We start from the raw sequence: 25,180 nt of genomic DNA, 5'->3' as shown, positions 1-25,180 counted from the left end.
CTGGCAGACACCAGACGCTCTTCACTGCCCTGGCTCGGTTCCTGCTGGAAAACAAAGCTCCTCCTTCCTGTTTTGACAGTTCACTCCTTTTATTCCTGCATCAAGCTGGATAAAAGAGCGAAGCCACGACTTTGTTAGCTCTACATCCGACTGAACACACTCAATAATTATCTCAGTTTTATTAGTAAGTAGAAAACAAAACGTGCACATGTATTCTGCAGTGAACTTGTTTAAGTGATCTTGGTTTAAAACCTTCAAAGAGATGAAGATTAGGAACGCTATTGTGTCCAGTTGCGTGACTGCAACCTCATTTTGAAGCTCATGAAACCAGTTTAGGACGACTTTTGCTTTGTGATAGTGTCGTCATAAAGGGTCAAAAACAATACTCAGATTTGCTGTGACATTCAGATCATGATTGATTAGTGTTAAGGGCCCTAATTGTGCTTTCACACCATCACCTCCGGTCTGGACTGTTTAGCCAATGCAGGTTGGGTCAGTGACTTATTGATGCCGAATTTTGAATCTACCATCGTTATCATCGAGGTTATGTTTTTCCACTGTTGAGGGCTTTTATTCTTCGCCGTGGCCGTCAAAGGTTTCATTTGTTCGCTCTGATGCTTCCCTGTTCACCGCAGTCATAAAGAGTGGTTATCTGAGTTACTGTAACCTCAGGGAGAGTAGCTGCTGGAAAGTTAGTTTAATAAACATAAACATAAACTATAACCTTTGTTTCAGCTCCAACCGGTCTGTTCATGCTCCTCTGACCTTTCTCATTAACAAAGCGCTTCCTTAACTGCTGCTCACTGGATGGTTTTAGTTTATGTCTCCGAGAGACAGTTGTGTATAAAAAAAAATAGGGGATTAACAAAACAACTGAACAAAACAAAACAACTAAGCATCAGACTGGAGTTGATGTAATGATTCATTACATCAACTCCAGTCTTATGTTTAATGTGAACATCAACTGTGGCTGCAGGATTGTCTTTACTGCACAACCACATGATTGGCGGGTGTGCTGTGTCAATTTCTTTAACTTGTTTGCCCCAAATGTAAACCATAGCTTGTGTTTATCACCATAACACATACACACACTGATAAAACAATTGACTTACTGTACCTTTAATCACTCTCAGTGCTGGGTCCAGTGGTGTAGATCAAGGTGCAGTTTGGAAGTAAACCACAGGAGGTCACTGTTGTTTCATAAGTTAAAAGGGGGAAAAAAAACAATTTGCATGAGGCCACGAGCAGTTCACCAGTTTCAGTTGTTTGTGTGCATGTGTTAAACTGTCCGTTATAATAGGATTCAGAGAAAGAAAAAAGAAAGAAAAACAGAAAGAAAGAAGCTTTAACATTGCGCTCCATCAGCTTCCTGTGCTAATGTGTGCACAGCATGCTGGGCACTATGCTCGGTTTAATCTTCGCAGTTATTTGGTGAAGATAATCCAGTATCAGTGCTTTGGAGGAACTCCTCCCCCATAAACCCCCTCCATCCCACTCCCCCCATCCTCCCCCTCCTCCTCCCCCGCAGAGGATGCAGGACGGTCTGACTGGTCCTGAGCTCTGACTCCTCTCGCTTCAGAAGCGGTCGCGACCATCCTGAGAGCCTCACCGGGATCTTCTGTATGTTTTACGGTATTTTCCTTCTCCTCCTGGCTTGTACCCTCGGCATCCTCCTCGCTACTCGTGTGGATTTCTGACATGAAGGGATAATTTTTTTAATTTTTTTTTTATTTTATTTTTTAAATTATGGTTCGCTTCAAATGTCCATGTTTTCGGAGCTGCAGCTGAGGTTTCACATAAAGTCCGACTGGATTGTTTCAGCGTGATGGATACGCATGAGAGCGCAGTGCTCAAACTTTTTGTTGTTGGGATTTTAGGTGAGTAAGATCATTTAAAAAAAATGTTTTTCCCTCTTATAACAAGAATACAGCATCACCAAGTCCCTCTTGAAACTGGAGCTGTTTTATCAGTTGTGTCCACTTTTCTTGCAACATCTACATCTGCTCCTGCACGTTTACAACCATGGATGTGATCAATTGCACAGACAGTTCAGGATGCACGGTGCACATAGTAAGGATGGCAAACAAGTAGGCTCATCCCTCACATCGCACAGCACATGCAGTGAGCGGGAATATTTTGTACCGTGGCATCATGCCCCAGTGGACAGACCTGACCTAAATCGGGGCCAATGGGAGTTTCTGGATCTGGCTCATTAGCTGGTGGTTCATGGATGAAATCATGTATGAAATGAAGTTTCATGCGGTGCGAGGCTGTGGCCGATGAACCCTGTTGCTGAAACACTCTCACAATAGTTAGTAGGCTACCTGCTGCAGATAGCCTATATATGCTCTATATAGTGATGCTGGAGCACTGACTGAATGACTGACATCACTGAAAGCCTTAATCCTTTATTTCAATAACCATCAGAAGCAGCAGGATCAGAGGAGCTGGTCTACCGCTCAGGGGCTCTCCCCAGGATGTGGTTAACAAGGCTGAGGGATCTCAGGCAGCTGATATGTGGTCTCGGGGCCATCTGGCTTCTCCTATGTGCACCCATGAACCAGGTGACGGGGGATTTCAGTTTTCAGAGAGATGTCAAACTCAGGGCTCTTATCTAGATGGTGTGTTGCCCTCAGAGTCTCTGGAGGGGTATCCTAATCCGAAAGTGGAACAACACTATTTTTTTTTTTACTATTTTGAAGAGTTAAGCGTATTGTAGACAGGAGGATGTGGCCTACGTCAGGCCAAGACCTTCGGCCTGGACTCTGCTGAATCTCGGCCAAGTAACAGCTGTGGCCCTGTCCTGCCAAGCAGAGCAACTCACTGACAAGGCCCTGCTCCGAATTAACATATTTTATGTTAAATCTCTGTCAATGCAGAGCCAAGCCTCACGAAAAACAATTCATGAGTGATGAAACTGGCCAGAGTGAGAATTCACTTTGATAGCTCTTGTGCCACATTCTCACTGAGGGGAAGAGGAGGAAAACCAGACATGAACACACTGATATGTTACTTGGTGAATTAGGTCTTAATCTGCAGCTCACAGAGAGGGAGAGAAAGAGAGAGAAAGAGCCATTCGTTCTGACTGTGGAGCATCTGCTTACCCCTATAAACAGCTCTTCACCCTCTCACAGCGAGGGAAAATGCCTCAGGCATCCTCTCTTCCACTGCCATCTGAAACACACACACACACATATTGCTGTGAAAAAATGTTTGTAACTTCTTTAAGTAAAATGCTATTCTTAGACCTGTGGTGAGATCTCAGTGTGTCGGGTTTTCTCAGTGCACTGGATGTTGCTTTATCTTTTTATCGCCTGTTATTCTTTTAGAGTGACGTTAAAAAAAAAAGAAAAAGAAGAAGGGCTGTTTGTGTGTGTCAGATTCTGGTTGTGTTTAAAATCGCAAACACCATGAGATCACTTTAAATGTGTTATGTCATATTTTTGATTTGCTCATCTTGAAGAATACTTGGGTTATTGTCAAAAAATCCAATAAAAAAAGGACCAGACCCAACATTTAATCCATCATTGTTTGTTTTCATGGTTCATTGCCATGGACATGGACTCTGTAATTCGCTTAGTCTCAGCCCCACACACAGCTCCCTGCTGCAGGAAATATTCATTACTGCATCAAATCCACCACTGGAAATAGTCCCAGACAAATAGACAATTCACTTTGAGTTGCATTTCATTGCTGTCCAGTGAAAAACCATTTGACAAACAGTCCTACACATCGTCTGTCAGCCAGACCCAGATCTGGATTTAATGATTTCTTTCCTGCCTCGTGCCCCGGAGTGTTATCTTAATCTGCACTAAACTGTACAAAACAAACAAACAATAAACAAACAAAGAGGCGGCCTGTAACACATTTTCTCACTTTGTTCTGTAACACAATAGCAGCCAGATGTGCGATCGCAGCTCGGACTGACTCATGAGGTTCATGTTCAGTCACTAAATAAATATCACATGTGAGCCTGTGCAGATTGCGGCTGCTACCTGCTTCATTCACATAACAGCATCTACAGTCAAACCCCACAGTTATCAATATGTAAATTGCTCAGTGAGGTCTGAGGTGTGTTATTAATCTTTCTTTTGGTTAAAAATTCATGCGGTGGAAGTGGCTTGAACCTGAACAGAGTAATAATGCTGACTCCAAGTTACTGCACGCAGCACAGGGGGAGCAGCTCTGATGAAGCCCCGTGTTGAACTGGGTGACACTAACTCATTTCCTTGTCTGTCTCACTCTTAATTAACATAAAAGCGTGTGTTCATCCCAGATTGGATTTTTATCTGTGGTTCAGATTAGATCTCATCAAATTGAATCTAAACTGTGGAAGCTCCGCCCCCCAAAATAGCCTACTGTTTACACATTAGAAATGAGCTGTAATGTGCAACAAATGTGAAAATCATAAACCAAAATGTGCTTAATAAACCCCGCATTGGATGTCTAATCACGTTGGGAATAAGAGGTGATTAGTGCTATAATACTGTGAGGAAGTGTGATGACTGCAATGAGCTAATGATGACAGGGCACGGCCTAATGATCTGTAGTCATTTTATTCAAAGCACAGGCGAAAAAGCAATTTCCCCCGGAAATTAGTGAAAAAGTTGAAATGGAGCAGTAATGGTTTAGAGCGGTTTGACATAAACTGTAGGAGGAATAAGTGCGTCTGAGTTTGTCAGACAGGGGGGAAAACAAACCCAAAACATCCTGGATCGAGAAGCGAGGCGCTGAGACTTTTAGCCGATAAATAAAACCGAATGTTGATTTGTCTGCACCACAGACACAGACCGGTCGATCGAGTGTTTTCCTTAGAGAGACTGTGAGAATCAGGGTGAGGATGTTTAGTTACTGTGTATTTTTTTTGGCAATTACTGGCACCACTTCAGCATTAGTATTGAGTTGGTCCAAGGTCACAGGGAACTACCGAGCAACATCACTAAGTAGGGGAGACCGGGGATGGTTGTAACAGCATCACGCTCACCAATAAGGGATAACATTAGAGTTATGTGATCAATATCGTGTGAACCCACTCACTCCCTGACATTGCATGTGAATTTGCATGGCTGCGTCAATAAGTGTGTAAGCCTAGATTTTGACTAGTATCGATACTGTTGAAGTTTGAATTGGGTAACTTGTATAAGATGAAAATCAAGAGCAGGTTCTTAGGTAAAATATGAGTCATTTCATCAATGTTTATTTTAAACCACCATGGTGGTACAGCTAGTCAAACAATTTCTGACAGGTGTGGGGATGGTTGTTACACCTTTTACCTTTGTTGTTTTATTACTAAAAGTGTCATTAAGTGTCACCATCTTTCCTGGAATTATACATGAATTATTAGCTGCTTCTGACCTCCTGTTGAAAGTTTCCATTCATACATGTTCAGCATTCACTGGTGTTATCAAAAGATGTTCTTTAAGACAGCTTTCTAATGTTAGGATCCACACCACTGTCACTGTTCTTCATTTAGCCGTCAGTGATTAGTTCTTTTTGTTCATAGTGAACCATAGGAAGATGCTTTAGTGTTGGAACATGCACAATAAACTTACATAGATGCATGTTTTTTTTTGGTTTGGTCTCAGTTTTTAGTTTTTAATCTCACTGTTAGAATTTACCCGAGGTTGTGAGTGGCACTCCTTGCATTTGGCATCAAATAGTGAAGTCTGTGATATACTTTGAGAAGTTTAGGGCATTGCTATTTGTAGAGGACAAATGAGGGTACTCTGTGTCAAAATTTGAGAGCCCTACCATGAACACTCTGCAAGTTATGGGAGCTGAGACAAAAAGTGTTAGAACCATCCCCGGTCTCCCCTACTTTTGCTCCTGATTAATTGGCAAAAGTAATGTAATGAATGAGTTTTGTGTTTGTGTTTGTGTGGTGTTTTTAAAGAACAAGGCTGTAGTTGCAGTTCTCACTGGTAACAAACCCAAACACAGACTCTGTTAACGCTGTTACTGCCTCTCCTGTTTGTCCTCCTCCCTCCAAACTTTTCTCTCCCTCCATCGTCTCTTCCTCCTTCTCTCCCTGAGCCAGGCAGACGGACAGTTTCAGCCTCAGAGGCAAAAAAGAAGAAGATGTAAATGACTCTTTTTGATGTTGTATGTAAATTGGTTCTGTCATGTGAATAATGTGTGATTCAACACTGAGAGGACTTTGATAGAAACTGGGCTGCTGATGCGTCACTATGGCGACAATGCGCACAAACTCGAGTGATGTGAGTCTCTGTCTCCAATCCCAGCGCTTTGCTCTGGTGTTTCTCTTCCGAGGCCAGAAGAGGCTGACATGTTTATCATCAGATTTATTATATTTTTTAATTATGTTTCTTTTATTTCTTTCTATCTGTCTCTGTTTCTTCGAGTTTGGACGTTTAAAGGAAAAGTTGTGGTGGATTAAAGTGTCACTGTGACTGACGTTTAAATCATGAGCTTGAGTTTAAACACTTTCTTTATCTGAAGAGACAAAGTGACCCATTTCAACTGGACGTCTCAATTTACAGCTCTGTTTTCTTCTACGTAGCCGTGCAACCGTTGCTCCTGTCTGAAGCATTTGTTTTTCTTCCAACAGGATAATTCGTTCCTGTCACAGCGTTCCTACAAAATGTTGTTGGCTTCGTGTGCTCCTGTGGTTCGTTAAAGTGGCTTTAGGTGTTTTTCAGTCTTTTTTGTGTATGTGATTAAAAAAAACCCTTGTCTGGAATTGGAGAAGAGTGCATGAGGGAGTACTGATGAAAGCCTGAATTGCGTTGCCTCTCTAATGCTGTTATTCCGCTTGATTATCTTTGCTAACGAAGAACGATTGGGAATTTGTTTAGCGTGCTGACTCGGCCAATTCGCCGCATTATAATCACATCTACGTTGCTTATCTGTCACCAGCAGCCTGCATGTGCACGACTGTTCATGCTCGTCGTGTGAATGCACTCTGTCAATAAGACCCCGACGCGGAAAAACATTTTTTAACTCTCCATTTTTTAAATTGATGAGCTGCCGCCGCTGCTGCTCACGAGATGCTCAGCTGCAGCTTCACGAAAAAACAGAGAGAGACGGCTCACAGACAGATGGATTCACTCCACAGGGGCCAATTCCACTGAAGCTTGGCTGTAATTTTCCTCTCCACATGGTAAATGGACTGCATTTATTTAGAACCGTTATCCCCTCATGGTGCCTCACACCCACCCACAACATGCTACCAGCCACCGCTCCACCTCCCGAGCTGCTGCCCACACGCAAACACCATGGGAGCATTTTTTTTCTCTCCAGAGAAGAGAAGAATCCACTATCATGGATCCTCTCTCTGCGCCATGGGCATTTTATTTCAGTCCCCATCATGGTCATCCATGCAGCTCTCCCTCTGGCCCTCCTCTCCTCCCCCTCTTCCTGCTTTTGTTTGCCAAGTGCCAAGAGTTCCTCCTCTGTCGTGCACATCTGTGTCGTTCTCCAGTCTCCTCGTCTTCCGCCTCTCCCTCCTTCTTGACCCCCAGAACCTCTCCACATGGAAGAAGACCCCTCTCGGATAGAAACAGACTGCACTTCTTCTCATCTTCAGGAGAAGAGGAGGGGAGGGAAGATCAACACTCATTTATTGTAGTTTTATTTCATCTCTGAGAATGCAGATGTGGATTGAAACAGAAAACGCTAAGCCACATGGATGACATATTTTGCCTCACCTCACCTGGCACACGGAGGTGAAGTTCTGTCAATAGTACTGTTTGTGTGTGAATACTAGACTGACAATCCATGTGTGAATGTGTAATCTGCGTAATCTGTGTAGTAGTGACAACCTCAGCTCTCCACTGAGCTGTGTAGCATCTGTGAGCTCAGTGACCCACAACTTAACTGTTTTAGTTCAGCCGCGCAGCTCTCAAAGCAACAGCTGTAAAAGCCTGCGTCCAGCAGAGCAGCTGGGGCAACATAGTAGAGCATTTAGCGGCTAAAGAGACAGATGTTTCCCCGAGGAGCTGGTGGAGACCAGGACAGTGCGAAAAGATCAGTTTATTCATGTTCAGGGCCTTGGCTCGCTTCTTCTGCTTTCATTCATGTGGCCTCTGAACACGGTCAAGCCACAGAGCTTGGTTGTTTCTGAAACCAGGTTTTCAGAGTCTTTAAAATGGGCAAGATCATAGAAGACAAGTGTTTAATAGTTGCCCACTGCCATGTTGTTTCTAATTAACATTCGCACCGCGGGTCAGTGGGTGTTAAGCGGCTGAAGAGAATTTCACTCAGTGTTTTTTATTGCTCTGAAGACTTTTGTTACACATGATGGTGCAAATGCTGCCTCAGAAGAAAATGCATTATGTCAGACAACAATGCGCCATTGCAGTTTCTGATAAACAGCAGAGAGAGAGAGAAAAAAAACGAAGATATTGAACAGCGACAGACAGCACAGAAACCCAACCGTGTGTTTGTCTGTCCTCTTTCTTGTCTCTTGTCTCTTGTCTCCGTTCAGCGTCCCGACGTAACCTTTCCAGGTCACCGTTTCTATCACAACAACATCCTCTCCTTGTTGTTCTGTCAGATGACGACACTGCGACGGCCACTTATACGTTCGCCTCCGCCACAAGGTCCTTCATTTTCCTGTCAGGGAGTTCTGCTGATAACAAAGAAGATGGACAGTCAGTTTTTGTGTGTGGCACTGCCATTACTGGCTGGAAGGTCAAACAAGCTTGCAGCGTCTGCCTTCGATGATCTCTGAGGTTTTCATGCGCTTCCAAATTCAATTTTAAGGCTGTTACACAACTTATTTCAACATTAATTTACATTTTCACATTCAATTTGATGAATTAGCTTTAGTATTAGAGGAGAAAGGACTGCAGTCTCTGGGGAATTCATTGCTATAGAGCACAAAACTGATGTCAGGTGACAAGTCTGCCTCCTTTGCAGCTAATGTTAAGAGATATATATGTGTGCGATCCTGCTTTGTTTCACTACAAATGAAATGTGGAGCAGTGCAGCCAAATCTCAAACCATTTTCTCCCTGCTCTAATTATACCTGACCTCCCCATCCTCTCCTCTGTGCTGCTCACTGTAAGTCACTACCTCCCAGGCTTGATGAGGATGACAAGGCCGACCTGGAATAAGGTAGAAGCTCTTACATAAGACCTGCCACTGCTGCTGTCGGGGGACTTTAAATCTATTCGTACAGCGCTGGCAATTCATCTTCTTCCTCTCCATCCTCTGTCTCCTCTCTCACTTGTGTTTATCTCTCCAACCTAACAGGCAGTTAGATGACAGCGTATGGCGATGTGCAATGCCGGCTGTGACGATTCGAATCTTGACTGTGTGTGACACTTAATAATGCTTTGATTTAATTTAGCGAAAAGGAACCTTTTTTATTTCTGATGTGACAGGTTTTAGCTGAAGACATAATGTTGTTGGTTTAAAGCTCTGTCCTCATTGATGAGATTATCATTATTTATTTATTTATTTTGTTGCTTTCATAATGACGTTAATAACTGCCAACAGCCTGTTGGTGTGTTTCCAGTTTTAAACCCCCTCATGCCGAGGAACTAATGATGCACATGCGGTATAGATAATTCCCTCCTTTAAACGTGAAGGAACATTATCCCACTTGATTACTTTAGTTTTCTAACATTACTTTTTTTTTCTGCTGGTGTCTTTTCATGAGTTGGTTATTGCCCTATAAATAGAAGCTGCTGTGTATGTTCAAATTAAATTGTCCCAGTTGCGACAAGACAAGAGCCGAGCCGTGCACACAGGTTTATTCAGAGCCTGAGAGGAGCTCATTGAGTGAGCTATTAAAATGTTAATTTGGCGGTATGATACTCTGCTTGAACTGTTGCCGTTAAAAAGCTTTGATGCCGACATGCAATCAGTTTCTCTTTCTAAAATCGTAATTGGTCTGGCCATAGTTGAAGAGCAGGGCGTGATCTGTGACCAGCCGTGTGGCCATGGAAAGGCTTCGTTAGCACAGAAAGTCTCTGCTCTGCTTAAATACAACTTGTTTCTCAAGAAGAGCAGTCGCAGTCCTGTGAACCTCGGAAAGAGAGACGGAGCAGACAGCCCTGCGTGATGAATGGGACCACGATAAAGGACGGCTGAAACCGCCGGACCATGTGTGACTGATGAGACGTTTAATGATTCTGTTATCTGAGGAGCTCACTGGCGTTGTTAATGAGAATCTGTGTACACGAATAAATGACTGAATGAATAAAATAGACGACTTTTTAAATCTTTAATTTACATCTGAGAGGTGAAAAGTGAAGGGCACAGATCATCAGTTATGTGTTTGACAGCTCACACAGCTGCGGACGCTCGTTGTTTCAGTAAATCAACGAAATACTGCTATAACCTTCAGCTCATCATAGCCCGTTAAGTAACTGTGATAGTCAACGCAGCTACAGATCATTTGCATTGCTGCTGCTCATGGTGACTTATAGTCAGAGCAGCACGAGGAGCTCTGTGCTTTATATCAGACTGATAATGAAGTAGAGAAGCTGTATAGAAACTCCACTAATTCATTTTTTATAGCAACATTAACTTAAATGAAGGGCTGTATGGTGAAAGAACTTTCTAATTGTAATATATATCTTCCATTGTCCTCCTCTCTGTTGAGATTTAATATGTTTTAGCTCATTGTTTTGGTTACACCTCACAGCTTTCATGTTTTTCTTCACTCTCACTTTCGTCAGCGATGTTGTTTTTTTTTTTTTAACACAGCAAACAGAGCAGCTGGTGATTACAGTGGAGCGTTCAGCACCTGGAGAGCCAGATGTGTCCCTCAGGAGGTGGTGGAGACCAAAACCAGAGATAAAAGAGAGGGAATATTGGTGTTAGATTGGACACAAACCATGTCTCCACCCGGCTGAAACAATCACAAACACACAAAGTCTTCTGGCAGCAGTGTCTCACAGTGGTGTTTGGGGAAATCTAGGTAGAAATGTGCTTTTCCTGGGCAGAAACAACAAGGACAAACCATCACTTTATCCTGTTTGTAGAAGCTCAGACACCAGGCGGTGGATATCATCCCTTATAGCAGTGAGTAAGCAAGTTTGCAGTCCACACATGCAGTCGTTAAAGCTGGAATGAAAATATGGACATAAGGAACCGGTTTACAAGTCTGTCGGACCACATGTGAAAACTGATAAACACGGCACAGACACCGCAGAGACCTCAACGACGCCAAACATTGACAATTAAAATAGCAGAATGTGAAGGGAACAGGTATTTAGACACTGCCTTGATGGCATGATTATGATTCCTGCAGTCGTTTTGGATCCATGTGGTACAGACAGTCTCTCCATTAGTGGTAGCCTAACCCTTAAATTTACCTGCTAGTTACGTGATAATGTCAAGAAAAAGCCAAGAAATAGCAAGTAATTATGTCATAATGTCAAAAATAACGATTGATTGCGTAGAAATAGCCCAGAAAGAATTGATCGAAATTAATTGCTATGACTTGGTGGAGAAAAATTCTGGCCTTTCCCAAAAAATTCAAAGCATGAAAAGCATGTGTAATCTTTTGCCTTTATGAAAAACAAGACATTACTATTTCTAGGCTATTTCTTGACATTACTACACAATTTATTGTTATTTTTTGGCTATTTCTTGACATTATCACGTAATTAGCGGCCTGTAAATTAAAGGGTTACCGATATGGATATTTTCATTCCATAATTGTGCAAATATGTGACACAATAATGCAACTGACTAAAATAGGGCTGGGCCAGACCATGAGTCATTTATTCCAACAAATAGTCAGGACCAGACGAGAAGCTGACAGGTTGTGCAATGGGCAACTTCTTGATAAGTAGTTGTTGGATGAGACAGATTTAGATTTACAGAGACATTTCTTCTCAATACTCAGTTCAGGGTTGGAACGAGAGGGTGGAGTGAGGTATTCATGCATGTGCGCTCAGTTTCATGAGAAATGGGATGTACAAAGAAAATATGTGTGGAATCCTGCCTGTGCACATATTTTCATACGTCTGAATTTTTTTTGGGACCTTACTCAACTTCCCAGCTTCATGTGTTGTCGTCACGGTTCAGTACGACTTCTATGTAAGGCTTTGTTTCTGAACACAAAGCTGTGTGATATCTCCTTGGATTTAGTGTTTTGGTACCTTCGCTGCATTTATATACAGGTAAAGGCCAGAGCTGCTTTTACAAAGACACATAAATCTCACTTTATCAAAAATATGGGCCCTTTAAAAGCACTGCTTTGATATTTTATTTTCAATCTGAGTGCAGGGATATTGATTTTCCGCACTTGCAGGTTGAGTAAAGTGATTCATACTCTCACCGTAAATCAACTTTATCTCACACGTATACGCTCACTCGTTCCTGATGCCACATCTGCCCGAGTTCACACAGGTGATGGAGTAGATTGACTTTCAGACTACCCACCTGCTGTTGTGCAGAGCTCACGCTGAGGGGGATCCTGCTGCTAGATTACTGATCCAGGTGATTTTCTTCTCAGCGGAGACCAGAAGCCGTTGATCTGTGGCCGGTCTAACGAGACCAGAGAGGTGCCATCGGGACAAGCGAGCAAGCAAGCAGTTCTGCTCCGGTTGAAGCTAAAAATAGACTTCAAACAGAGTGATATTGAAGAGGCAGTGCTACCTCTTCTCACATCTGGAAGATAGCTTGACTATATATTGATATTTGAAATACTGGGGATAATCCTGTTGGATGTCACCTGTACTGTAGGTTTTGCAGCTCAGAGTGAGCTGCTTTAGGGTTGGGTTAGGGGAAATCTAGAGATGCACAAGCATAAACTCCTTTGAAAAACGTGTTTAATTGGCCCCAATAAATACAAAGTAATCTCTAAAATAAATTAAAATTATGAAACGAAGTAGTATGACCATAAATCAGTACAAGTAAACCTCCTCCGATGCACACAGATGTGTTTATATTTACTCATTTACTTAATAGATGAAGTGGAATTAACCCATGCTCCATAAAAATTAAAAGCATGGCAGCAGATTTACAGAATTATGGTGTGTTTATCTCTTTGGTAATCTGGTCATATACAAAGTATAAGCCGGTAATGCTGGACCGAAACATAGCTGCAGTTTGATTAACCTGCAGCTCCTCTGGTTTTCTGTTCTGCCAATCACACGGAGATTTGATCATATTTTATCATCACAGAGATAATTATCACTTTACTTCTGTAACTTTTCCACTCTGTCATGTTGAAAAATCGGATTACACACTGAAGTTTTATCAAATTTCAGTAGTTATCGTGATAAGATATTGGCAGCTTCAGCTTTTACAGCCACATGCATGAACCTGTTACACATCTGGACATGTTGCGGTCTCCCACAGAGCTGCTGAAGCCACAGTGTGTGTGTGTGTGTGGGGGGGATATTTGGTTTTGCTTATGTAGTCAAGATGTATGTTGGATGTTATACAGCAGATGTTATTTTTGGACCGGCCTGTGTGTGGCTTATGTTTTTTTAGGGGGGGTAAATGAAATGCAAGAGTAGACCTATGGGAACTAGGCAGCCCACAGCCAAGTTTTGAAGTCGGAGACTCTCAGAGAGCGCCGTCTTTAGATGTGTCACAGTGTTTGAGATGATGTATTGATTAGCAAGCAGTCGCACGAGGACATGTCGTCTCCGTGCGCTCGCTGACTTCTCAATACATCTCAGAAGATCCTGGAGAAATGATTTTTCTGTCTGCGTGTTTGTCTGGTTAACTCTCTAATTCCCCTCTGGCGAGAGCAAGAAGTGGACTCAGCCTGGTGGAACAGTGATAAAGAAAAAGCTAAGTGTATGGATGTGACTCTGTGACCTCTCATGAGCTCTGGGATTCTCCGTCCGTGCCCTCGGCTGTCTCCCCGATGCACACTCATAAATCTTATGGTGACTCAGCCATCACCTTCACAACCTTTTTTGTTCAGAGACGACTCGTCAGAATCGTCCTTGTCATTGTTTAAAGTCTGTCAGAGGAAGGATTTTCACGAAACTCGACAGCAATTCCTGCACAATCCTGCTTTTGTTGTGCTTTTTCTAAATCTTTCAAAGCTTCACGTTATCTTGTGTTTCCCTCAGCCCTTGTTGGAAATCATTGAGGTGCCAGGTCGATAAGAGAAAGTTAAATACAACAAAGTACTAATCTCACCCAGTCGTATTTATAATTTGAACTATTTTTCAGGACCATCGCTGAAAGGAAAGCTTCCCCTAACACCTCGTGAGGAGCCCCTTCCTTAATTAGAAAAAGACTTCTCCTGCCCTTTGGAAATAATTATGACTTGAGTTTTTAAAAGACAGAGTTTATTATGGTCCCCAGAAGGAAACTAAAGTCATTTTTTATTCAAGTCTGCACAGTGCAGCTGAGGTTTGATATCTCTTGAAAGTTGGACTTTGGCATTTAAAACACATCGTTGGTTTCTGTCCTCTGAAAAAGTCTGCAAAAAGCAGGCTGACACCGTTTTAGGAAAAATAAAATACATTGCCTTCACTGCACTACATCAAAGTTGAAGATTCGTGGGAAATCTGATTGGCTTAGACAGGTTGGATAAGGTTGGGGTGCAGATGCGAGCCCGGTATCAATCTGAACATCTGATTTTCTGCAAGAAAGGAAATAAACCAATTTCACAAAATGTCAGGACTGTTTCTTGGAAGGATTCGTAAGACAGCGCCATAAAATAAAACCAAGCCAGATGTCCCACAGAAATCACAGAAAGTGCATTAGGTGAAATTATCTCACACACCCACCCACTCCACCTCAACACATCCTCACATGCTAAAACAGGAAGGTGTCTATATTTAGCACTATAAATAGCCAGCAGTCTTTGTCTCCTGCGGGGCGTCTTTCAAACTGATCCTCGGCTTTGTTAAGTGTGGCACTTCAAAGCGAGACGAGGCTTCCTGTGCAGCAGCGTCGTGTACGGCTTCGGTCATTTGTAACGGTGCTGCAGTAAAAATGAAAGTCTCTGGAAAGGGAGGGAGGGAGGGAGGGTGCAGGGCGATGGGATGGATCATGCACCGTAGATTTACAGAGTGTCACTGGGATGTTTCTCTTCTGATGTAATTTATGACTCAACCCCCAGCAGCGAGGTCAACTCTGTAACTCTAACCGCCCTCTGTTGTTTCTCTTGCAGTCAATGTCTGGATGACGAGAGGGCTGTCAGGTGAGCTCTTCCATTCATTTATCCATTGCATCCACTCATCCATCCATTCATCATCATCTGGTGAACTTCAGCTGCAGCCCTGACTGTTTATCAGGAGTTAAAGCCACACTGAGAACAATAACTTTATACTACTGTATCTACTACAGCAGAAATATTATGAGCAATAAAGATTTTCTGCACAGCTCTAACTCTGAAAGTGAGGCAGACTGCATCCACCATAGTTTTTATTGTGTGTCAATATAAATTCAGTTTGGTTAAATCAGTCGTGCGGGATTTACAACATCCTCCACCATGTTAAATGTGGAAAAATAAAACAATAGTTTAGTTCAGCAGATGTGGGTGGAAAAATAGAGAAATGTTTGAGTTGAGCTTTAACCACTTACAAAATGTCGAGGTGTACGTTTCACTGCTTTTTATTGACATCTCATGCGTTAAACTTTCATAGTTTAGTCATGTTCACACTGTATTATCCTGCAGATCAGCTTCTCTTGAAACAGAAAGAGTCAATTGCAGGTTCACCCACCAGAGCTGCTTCAGGTGTATTAACCCATGAGTAAAGTTATTATTCTTTCTGTGAATCTACATATTTTCTTGTCAGTGTGCATCTATCATTCATCAAAAGTGACGCAGTCAGCCACTGTTACTGTAGTCGTAGTCGCTGTGTAGCATAGCATCCACCATGTACTTAAGTTTGAGCAATGTTTAAAACTATCTGTTTATAATAATTTGTGTTCTTGGTGTTGACGACCCTTCATACGTCTTCTTTCTGTAACCGCTCTGCTCTCGTCCTCTCAGCCACTGACAGCGTGAGCACAGAGCCCACCCCCATCTGGAAGAGGAAAGCCTGCAATGAATCACGTCTGCAGTGGGAGGTGGAGATCTGTGGGGAGGACTTCAAGAAGGACATGGCTCACATCGACCCACAGTACTGGTGCAACCTCACGCACTTCATCAGGTACGAGCTGCAGCGCCTTAAGTCGACCTTTGTATTGTCTTCTCATTAATCTTAAAATGTCCAAACAACAAATTGCATCACATCTTTTAATTCAGCTTCACTCCAGCTCATGATTACGACCTGACCTTTATGATCAATAGACCTCATTAACATAAAAACTTATAATTTTTGAGCTAAAAACAACAATTTGAATGATTTTGATTGTAGTTACAGTACAATGAGAGGAACAGGTGATAATGAACCATCACACACATGTCAGGATGCTGTTTGGAGACCACATTGTAGCGAAGTGTAGACCACAGATACTATAAATCTGAATAAAACCCCCAATTTCAATGAAAATGGTTATAGATTTATTTGCAATATTGTGTGAAGAGCAACCATCAATGTAATTTTCAGGCAATTATGTGAAAGAAATTCAGATTTCTGATATAAAAGCATTTGAAAATTGGTAAAATCTGACCCGAGGACAAGAGGGAAGGTCAACACAGTTCAAACCTGCACTGTACATAAGAGAGTATAGTCACATCAAAGAAGGACAGAGGCGCGGATAACAGGAACAGCTTGACGCAGGTTGCACAAGCTGCAGGCTTCACTGTTAGTCTGTGAGGTAAGGAACAGCTGTGCAACACCTGGCCGGCCTTATCCTGGGAGATGCACGGCTAATATGTGGAGGACAGAACTGGACAGAAGTTATTTGGAGATAAACTGTGCTGCCGGACAGAACATCTAACTTTAAAAAAGCAGAGGTTTAGCCTGCGGTCATTTCCTTTACACTTCTGAAAAGTCAGGTCAGTGTGTGGACGCACAACGATCAGCTGTTGTTGGAGACTCTTGAAGCTGAAGTTATAACAAGTGTCTTTTTACTGACATTCAAAATAAGTGGTTGTTTATTTTGCGTACCTTATCAAAGAAACTCATCTGTTTGTCTCTGTCTTCATTTACATATCTGCTTCATCTTGCATTATGTGCATTAACTCAGACACACGCACACATTTAATTCCTCCTGCTGACTCAGGTTGAGCTGCTGATGTTTAGAAACAGGAGACAAGTTTCCTCTTCATGACACGATAAAACAGAAAGTGTCTCCTTAGATCAGCTTCTCGGCGCAGCTTTAATCTGACGGTGATCGAAGTGTAAACTGTGAAACAAGAAACTGACAAATTACTACAGAACAAATCTGTCATTTTGCGTACAATAACAAGCAAGTAGGAAGCCGTGAACGATAACAAACATGTGGCGCACATTTCAACCTCTTACCCCTGTAGAGCTGGTGTCTTCCTGTCTGAGAGCTCTGTAGCTGTAGCTCGAGTTAAGAGGGTGTCAGAGCTTCGCTGTGGCACTTTTCAGTCAGATAGGTTGATAGATAACTAATCCCTGTCAGCCGGGTGGTTGGGACAAGTTAGTGGTGGGGGCTTTTTCTAAGAAGCCTGCGACCACCCATATCTGTCTTTATCCAGCATTCGTCTCATTCTTCCCTCTCACCTTTGGCCTCTTACCTTCATCTGTTTTTCTTTTGACCGCGGAGCCACAGGCCGAGGTATAGCTATAGGAGGCAGCCACGAGCCGGCCTTGTTGCACCATAATATTCACAGGGGGGAAGTGTCACAGCAGCTCATCTGAGTCACTGATCTACTCAGAAACTCTGATGTGATTCTGGGAAGACGAACCACTGGCTTCAACCCATCGGTCACGCTCTCGCTCGTGTTTTTCTGTCCTCTGTCTTTAGTTTTTCCAGGAAAGTTTGTCAGGAAATGGGGCTTCACGCTGCTTTCCAGCAACACACTGTTTCATACAAATTCATCACTGTGTTTTTGTTTTGTTTTGCTTTTTTTTCCCTCAGTGATTATGAATTGAAGACGAGGTGAAATGTGAGATAAAGTTAACCCCATCAAGAGGCCAGATGGTCGACTTCAATCCACTACTGTGTAAACATGTAGGAGACCAAGATAACAACCGACTCCTACATTTAGATAAGGGATTCGTCTGCTGCTCCACACACACAACACTGAATCAAGAATCATTTCACACACACTCTAAACACCATCATGTCAATATGTCACCCTACGGCCCTGCATGTCTGAATATGAAGCAGCTGAGGAGGCTGGGGGTGTGGGGGAGATGACTGACCAGTTCATGTCTGGAATATTATATAGTTTATTGATATTTTGCATTGGTTGCCAGAGAGATATTAATGAGTTTATCCACACTGCATTTGCTCTTGCAGACTTTAAAAGGATAGTTCAACATTTTGGCAAAAGGCAAATGCAGAGACTGCTTGCTGGAAAAACTGTCCCCGACAGGAACGCGCATCAGTTTTTGCATGAATTTACCTAGAAAACATCTCTGTCTCGTAACGTTTTGGTAATGATCTCATAGCGTGGTGAATGTGCAGGTCACAACTTGTCCACTTGTTTAGGAGTTGTTGGATTGTATATTTGATGAGGGAAACCAAGAAATCCCATGAGCCTCTGTAGCGTAGCTCTGAGCAGTTTACGGCTCTGCTCCGCCGTTCTAAAAAGAGCTTGCATCAACAATTAAAGGTAACAAACTCCTAAAACTATAGGGATTATGGCAATGGGCCAATTTGCCAAAATGTTGAACTATCCCTTTAAAATTCAAATTCTGTTGAAAATGTAATTCTAAAGATAATCAGATCCAATGTGCGTGTCAATAAAGAGCCAGAAAAGCTGCACTGTATTGGTGAGATAAGATAAATATGACAATACACACAACCTCAATATAATATAAGCCTTAAGCAACCTCGGGAAAATCCTACATCCACACTGATGGAGCCTGAATGCATCACAGTCAAGTTGATTACCCAGCGTGATGGTGTCTCTATGCACACATCTTCAATATTTGCTTTTTATTCATTGCATCTCATAACATCCTTGCGATATTGAACACAGTGTGCATATTGCAGATTTCCCTCATATCATGCCGGCCCAGTCTGATCTCTGAAGCCATGTGATGGGTGTTAACAGCTCCGCTGGCTCGGACTCTTTGTGAGATCTTGTTATAAATATTCATAGAAGGACATTTTGCCAAAATAAGAGCTGATGAGTGATGAAAATGATCTACAGTTTAGTTTTTTTCCCCCCACAACAGATGATAAGTTGTTTCAAAGTCACTTTCACAAATGGAAATAAGTGCAGAGTTAGGTGGTGTAATGTCTCTGGTGTAATGAAGTGTACAGAGAGGGATTTTAAAGAGTCGGAGCCTCCTGTAATCAAAGCCTGCTCTGTCAGCGACGTCGAACACATCACACGACGATGAGTGTCAACTTATCTGTGTTTCGGCGTTACGTGTCTTTTCAGGAATTCTGTCTCTGCACGCTCACGTTTCTCATCTGGGTGTTTAGCGCACACAAGTCCTTCATTTACACGGCTGTGAAGGATACACTGACTTTATCAGCAGCACTTTACTTTGGAGCCTGGGGGGCGGTGATAAGACGAAGAGAAGGAGGAGGAGGAGGAGGAGAAGAGAGGAATGGAAAGAGTGTAGAGAGAGGAATGAGGCTTGATCCAGTAGTGGGACAAACTGTTTTAAGCTCTGGATGCAGCGTGTGTGTCCATATATTCACTTCAACACTTCAATTATTTACCTCTAATAACATATTGATTTTCTGCCTAGCTGTTGAACCCCCAGGAGCAGTAGTTGGCCAGTGGACCTTAAAATAATAATACAGTATATTCACTGTCAAGAGTTATGGCCCAGATGCTGCTGATGTCTTAGGTTTAATTATAAATGGATTGTGTGCTCCATACGAGCGACAGGGGGACGGTTACCAACACCTGGAAGCTAAAAACCACTTGAGCGGGATAAACAGCTAGAAATCGCTGGAGTGTGGTTATGGTGTGTGTGTGAGATGCTCCACTTACTTAGCACCAATCCAAGTCGTGTCAAGAGTCAAGGTGTGTTCAGATAGAGAGCAAAGTGAATTTCCGCTTTGTGTCATTTCTGCAAAAATATGATCATTGTGTTTACTCACCCGGAACGGTGTTTCAGCGGTAAAGGTGAAGACGGCTGTAAGCTCGGTAGGGACGGACGTGTCCAATATACCTGCATTCATGTTCATACTCTTCTCTAATTTCATTTTTAGATGCAAAACAAAAACTTCATCCACAGATAACATGTGTCTCAGTTTAGCAGAAGGCTGTCACAAACAAAACAGCTTTATTTTTTACATTTTTTTGCTCTAATTTTAATAATTGTGGCCTTTAAGAGTGGCGTGATGAATGTATAATAAAATACATCTAAATGTCAACAGAACTGAGGGGAAGCTTTGGTGGCTCAAAATTACGAGATGGTGACAAACAAATCATCAGTGTAAAGTAAATGAGCAAAATAAACAGATCCAGAAATGCCTCATCCTCACAGCCCAGAGGCGTGATTGGAGTAACACTGCTGTGCATATTTACTGAAGGCACCAGGCGAACAATTTGTATCAAACTGAATGGGTGCAATTTTTGGCTCTGGTGTCTGGAGTGTACAACCATGGCTCTGATGGATACACATAAGGGATTTCAACATAATTAAAATAGTTGTGGGATCCAACAGTCTACAATGACTTTTAGAAAAACCAATCTGGGTGATGTATCACTGGGTTATATTTTCTTTCAGAGCTGTAAAACCTCCTAAAAAAAAAATCTTCGTATCTGTCTTGGTTTCTGGGAGATTTAGCGTCTCTGGGGGGAGGTGAGGAAATAACATACAGAGGGAGACATTGTTTTTCACTTTGAGGCGCGAACATGGGCACACGCTGCTGATCAGCCGCCTCGGTCTCTGTCCAACGTGTGCAGACTGAAATGCACTCAGCAGCACAGCTGTGTGAGTGAGTGTGTGTGAGTGTGTGAGTTGTGTGTATCGCGGTCATGTTTGTGTTCGTCATGTTGTTTTGCACACCCAACGTGAACCTGGTTGAGCTATTTTTACCTCGCCAGCTGATTACTGTGTGAAAACCTGTGGATTACAACCGGGAAATAATTTCAGTGTTCTGTAATTCCCCTCTGGCCTTGAAGGCAGCATCTCGTCTCTTCCGCCTGAGACATTTTTCATTTCTTTCTCCCCCTCTCTTTCTCTCTGCCGCCCAAACACCTTCACTTCCTTGTACACAACTCATATTCTTTGCAAGAGCAAGCAGCATTAAAACAGACATTAATAGCCAACATTAACTATAGTCTCTGCTTCTTACTGCATCATTAATGGGAAAGTTTTTTTTTTTTTTTTTTTTTTAGTTTCTACATTAAACCCCCACTGGTTTCATAATTTGCAGCTGCTGACTTCAGATTCGACAGGAAGCTTTACTCTGCAAAACTCCCTCCTTATCACCGCCAGGCACCGTTTTGCCCCCGTATGCACTTGCTATATACAGTACAGTATACGCACAATATATATAAGTGTGTGTATAAACCCCCTGAGACAGCATAGGGTTTATTTGATTTGCTCTTTGGAGAGAGTGAGGAAAGTCTGGCGTCAGGACCCTAATGTGTGCGTGCTGTACGAAGCGTATGGGCACTGTAAAACCTGATGAGTCAGTTCTGCTGAGGAAACCTCTTTTCTTGAATAATTTAAGTGGCTTTGCTGTTTGACCTCAACCCGTAAACTTAAACCCTCAACAAACGCATCAACAAAATTCCTGTTCAATATTGTATTGTACGGCCTGTGCGTCAAAACCGGTCCACCAGAGGGTCCAATTACATAAACAATCCAAGTCCAATCCGACCCGCGGGGTGAATTTTCCAAGTGTAAAAATTACATAGAAGACAGAAGAAGCATTGAAATTGTTGGAATTGCACATATTTCATAATGTTAGGACAGTTCATTAGCTGTAAACATCTTGATAATGTACTTCTTTGCATTAAAACAAAGGGAAACATTTAGAGTTATTGTTTTTTATAGGTTATAATGTGATGATTTTACTCTCCGTCCCACTTCAGATCAAATGTCTAATGTAACTGATATTTTAGATGATATCACAGCTTCTTGTTCCTAATGTACTATTGCTTGTCATCTGTCCTATACTGAATGAATGCAGCTGTCATACTGTACATAATGTCCTAGACCAACTGCCAGCACTAACGTTTATTTACATATCTGTTTGCCCTTTACAAAGTGGTACACCTTGTACAAAGATCTGACAGGAAAATCTGTCACTACCGAGGCGTGAAGAAACCGAACCTCCTCCTTCTCCTTGTCATCCTTGTCCTCTGCATGTTTAAAACATCAGTTCACCCAGATTTTGATTTACAGCCGACAACCTGTAATTACAGTGTTTGAGCTAAGTGTCACTCAAACTCACACAGCAAAGACGCAAATTATCTGTCATTATCTGTCATTAAGTATTAGGTCACCTTGGATTGATTCAGTATCATTGCATGTGAGGTTAATTGGGTCAGTGTTTGTTTACTTCTTCAAGGACTGGGCTGTTTGTTTTGATTTCCATTTTTATGTCGTGCATGTATCAACAATTACAAAACATTACGTAAACATTTGCAACCAAACCCTCAAAACTGTTTTACTGCTGCAGCTCCATTGTATTTTTTTTACTGTCATGGAAGTTCCAGTAAGTGTAAACAGGACATTTCATCTTCAGATGTCATGACATCTTGGATGCCATAAGAGAACAAGCTGGACCTGGAGGACTGGGAATCCAGCATGGGGAGGGAGGGATTGCAGCTGGCTGAATGGATTAATCAAAGCAGAGCGCTGAGCAGAGCTGAAACAGAGGAGCGTAGCAGCCGTAGATTAACCTCCAATGCTTTGAATAATAATAGCTTAACCCTAGTGGGCGCTTTTTAATGGTTGTGTGTCCTTCAGAGAGCCAGTGGAACAATAAGTGAGGGCGTTCGAGTCTTCAAAGGTGGGAAGGAGATCAGAAAAAGTCGGAAAAGCTGCACACTTGATCCAGAAGTCTTTGCTGCAACAGGAGCCAGAGGCTGGTTTTATTCTAATTCTCTCCTTTCTGTCTTTTTTTTTTCTGCAGTGAGTACCACCTCTTCACCCTCTGCACAGAGACCAAGTCCAACATCCAACACTGCTACTGGCCCAATCCGCTAGTAGAGAGCTTCATCATCCGCGTACACAAGCACTTTTTCTCCAACTGCACCATGGAGCAGGTGGTGTGGATGGACCCGCCGGACGACACGCTCACCATCCTCATCCTCATCCCCATTTTCCTCACGGTGGCCATGATCGCCCTGGTGGTGTGGTGCAGCAAGAGGAGCGACATCCTGGCCTAGGAGGAGCCGGAGGAGGAGGATGGAGGAGGATGGAGGATGGAGAAGGACTGAGTTCACAGTCTCAGCCTCTTGACTGAAAGTAAAAAACAAACATCGGACTCATGAAAGGAGATGTTGTCGGTCAGATGTTCCATCGGTGGCTCTGTAAAACCACCTGAATGTCCTACGAAGACGAGGAAAGCGACGTTTTCTGAACCTTTTCAAAGCTGATCCAAGCAAACAAAGGCTAGGCACAGGGGGGAAACAGTTTGCCTGTCTCTGTCTAATGGCAAACTCAGTCATTATTTCTTTAATGTGCACAAAACCAAACTTTGACCAATAATTCAGCATTTGATGGTGTAATTATGTCCAATAAGGAAACTAGTTAAGGTTATTTTTGGACAGAGCCATCTCTTTAACACTGTTTTAGTCATTTACTGAAGCTAAACATACAGTATGTCATCAATCTTCTCTTTTCCTAAAATATGAAAGTATCTCTTTAATTTAAAGTGTTTCTGAACCAGGAAACTCTCCTTTACGTTGTGGTGAACGTCTCCTGGATCCAGGACTGTCCGTGTCCAACTGAGTCACACGGGATGTTGGTGGTTTGATATTGTCGTCTCTTATCGTGGGAACCTGACCAGTAGGACGGTTCACCAGGTCTCTTTTTGAGACATCGTGGTGGACATCGTAGATTTCTTGTCGGAGCACTGTATCGTTGCTGAAGGCCAAAGTATCCACCAAGCTCCAGAGGACACCTATTTGATTAATATTGGAACAAGAAACGTTTGAAGGCTTGGAAAGGATTCACAAAAAGCCAAATTTGGATTTAATGTTGACTCTGCAGGTTTGAACTTAATCGCTGACTTAATGAATGGACAGAAAAACAACACTGGTGTGGAATCCAAAGACAAGGCAACACTTATGATTCATATATTTTTGGGGACTTGAATTCGCTCGTGTGACTACCTGAGCCTTGATGGACTGTTATGTAACACTGTAACTTATACTGTGGAATAAATTACTGTTAATACTCACAAACAGGGGGTCTCCGTGGAAAAAGACTGACGCTGGGATCTCACGCTGTACAGTTATACTCTCTGTGCTGTCTACTGTATCTGCATTGCCTCTTCAGTGATACTTCTGTGGAAATGAATTTCTTAACGCACTTCATCATTTTTTTACTTTATTTTTGCAGGCAAACTAAACCAAACCCATATTTTTTATTCTTTATTTTTTGTTCTTCCAAAGCATCGTCATCAGTCTGTGTGTGTCAACTCTCACTTACTCAATGCTTCATCTGCAGCCTGAAACTCTGCAGCCTTAAGTTCCTCGATTAAACCCCCAGGCGCTCCCTTCTTTACCAGAAGAAAACTCGCAGAGACGGCCTTTAAAAGCTCATCTCCTCTGGACTCATATTCATGAATGTTTAGCAAACTCACAGTCAGCTTTTTGCAGGATTCCCTGCAGGAAACTGCTGATCGCGGTCAGCACAAAGATTTAACCAACTCTAGAAACTCTTTAAGTTTGTAGGACGAGGAAGGTTTTCTTTCTCCATTCTCCCTGTGATGCTGAACAGACTCTCATCCTTCACAGCTCATCTCCTCACCAGTTATCAGACACTCCTTGTAAGCACAGTCTTGTCTGTGTTTTTGAACACCTCTGCTTGTGTGATATTCTTCTAAAAATCAGTGCAGTGAAGCATAAAGACGCCCCTCTGCTGCTTTGAAACTCACACAGTCTTTGAATATGAAAATTGTTGCAACACACTGTGGCACAACAGGATAAAGTGCGTAGTAAGCTAAACAGCCGACTTTAACCATGAAATTATGAAACTTAAAAATCTCCCCTTTACTTTTCCACTTTTCCTTTTTTTTTTTTATTCTAATGAGCTCTGAGCTTCGTCCA

General features: G+C 42.5%; 1 protein-coding gene across 1 annotated transcript; it reads left to right on the top strand.

The window, feature by feature from the left end:
- The first annotated feature begins 1,655 nt into the window (after positions 1–1,655).
- On the top strand, positions 1,656–24,313 carry LOC311003656 (receptor activity-modifying protein 3). The gene is made up of 4 exons (XM_083995449.1): positions 1,656–1,877; positions 15,065–15,094; positions 15,890–16,049; positions 23,038–24,313. Exons 1-4 carry the CDS (start codon positions 1,826–1,828, stop codon positions 23,291–23,293), a joined length of 498 nt encoding a protein of 165 aa, XP_083851575.1. The 5' UTR covers positions 1,656–1,825; the 3' UTR covers positions 23,294–24,313.
- The last annotated feature ends 867 nt before the right edge of the window (positions 24,314–25,180 follow it).

Source organism: Trachurus trachurus, assembly GCF_905171665.1.
Source record: "Trachurus trachurus genome assembly, chromosome: 20".
In the NCBI taxonomy this organism is placed as follows: domain Eukaryota; kingdom Metazoa; phylum Chordata; class Actinopteri; order Carangiformes; family Carangidae; genus Trachurus; species Trachurus trachurus.
The sequence above is the reverse complement of the archived record's forward strand: the minus strand, read 5'-3'. Positions and strand labels throughout refer to the sequence as shown.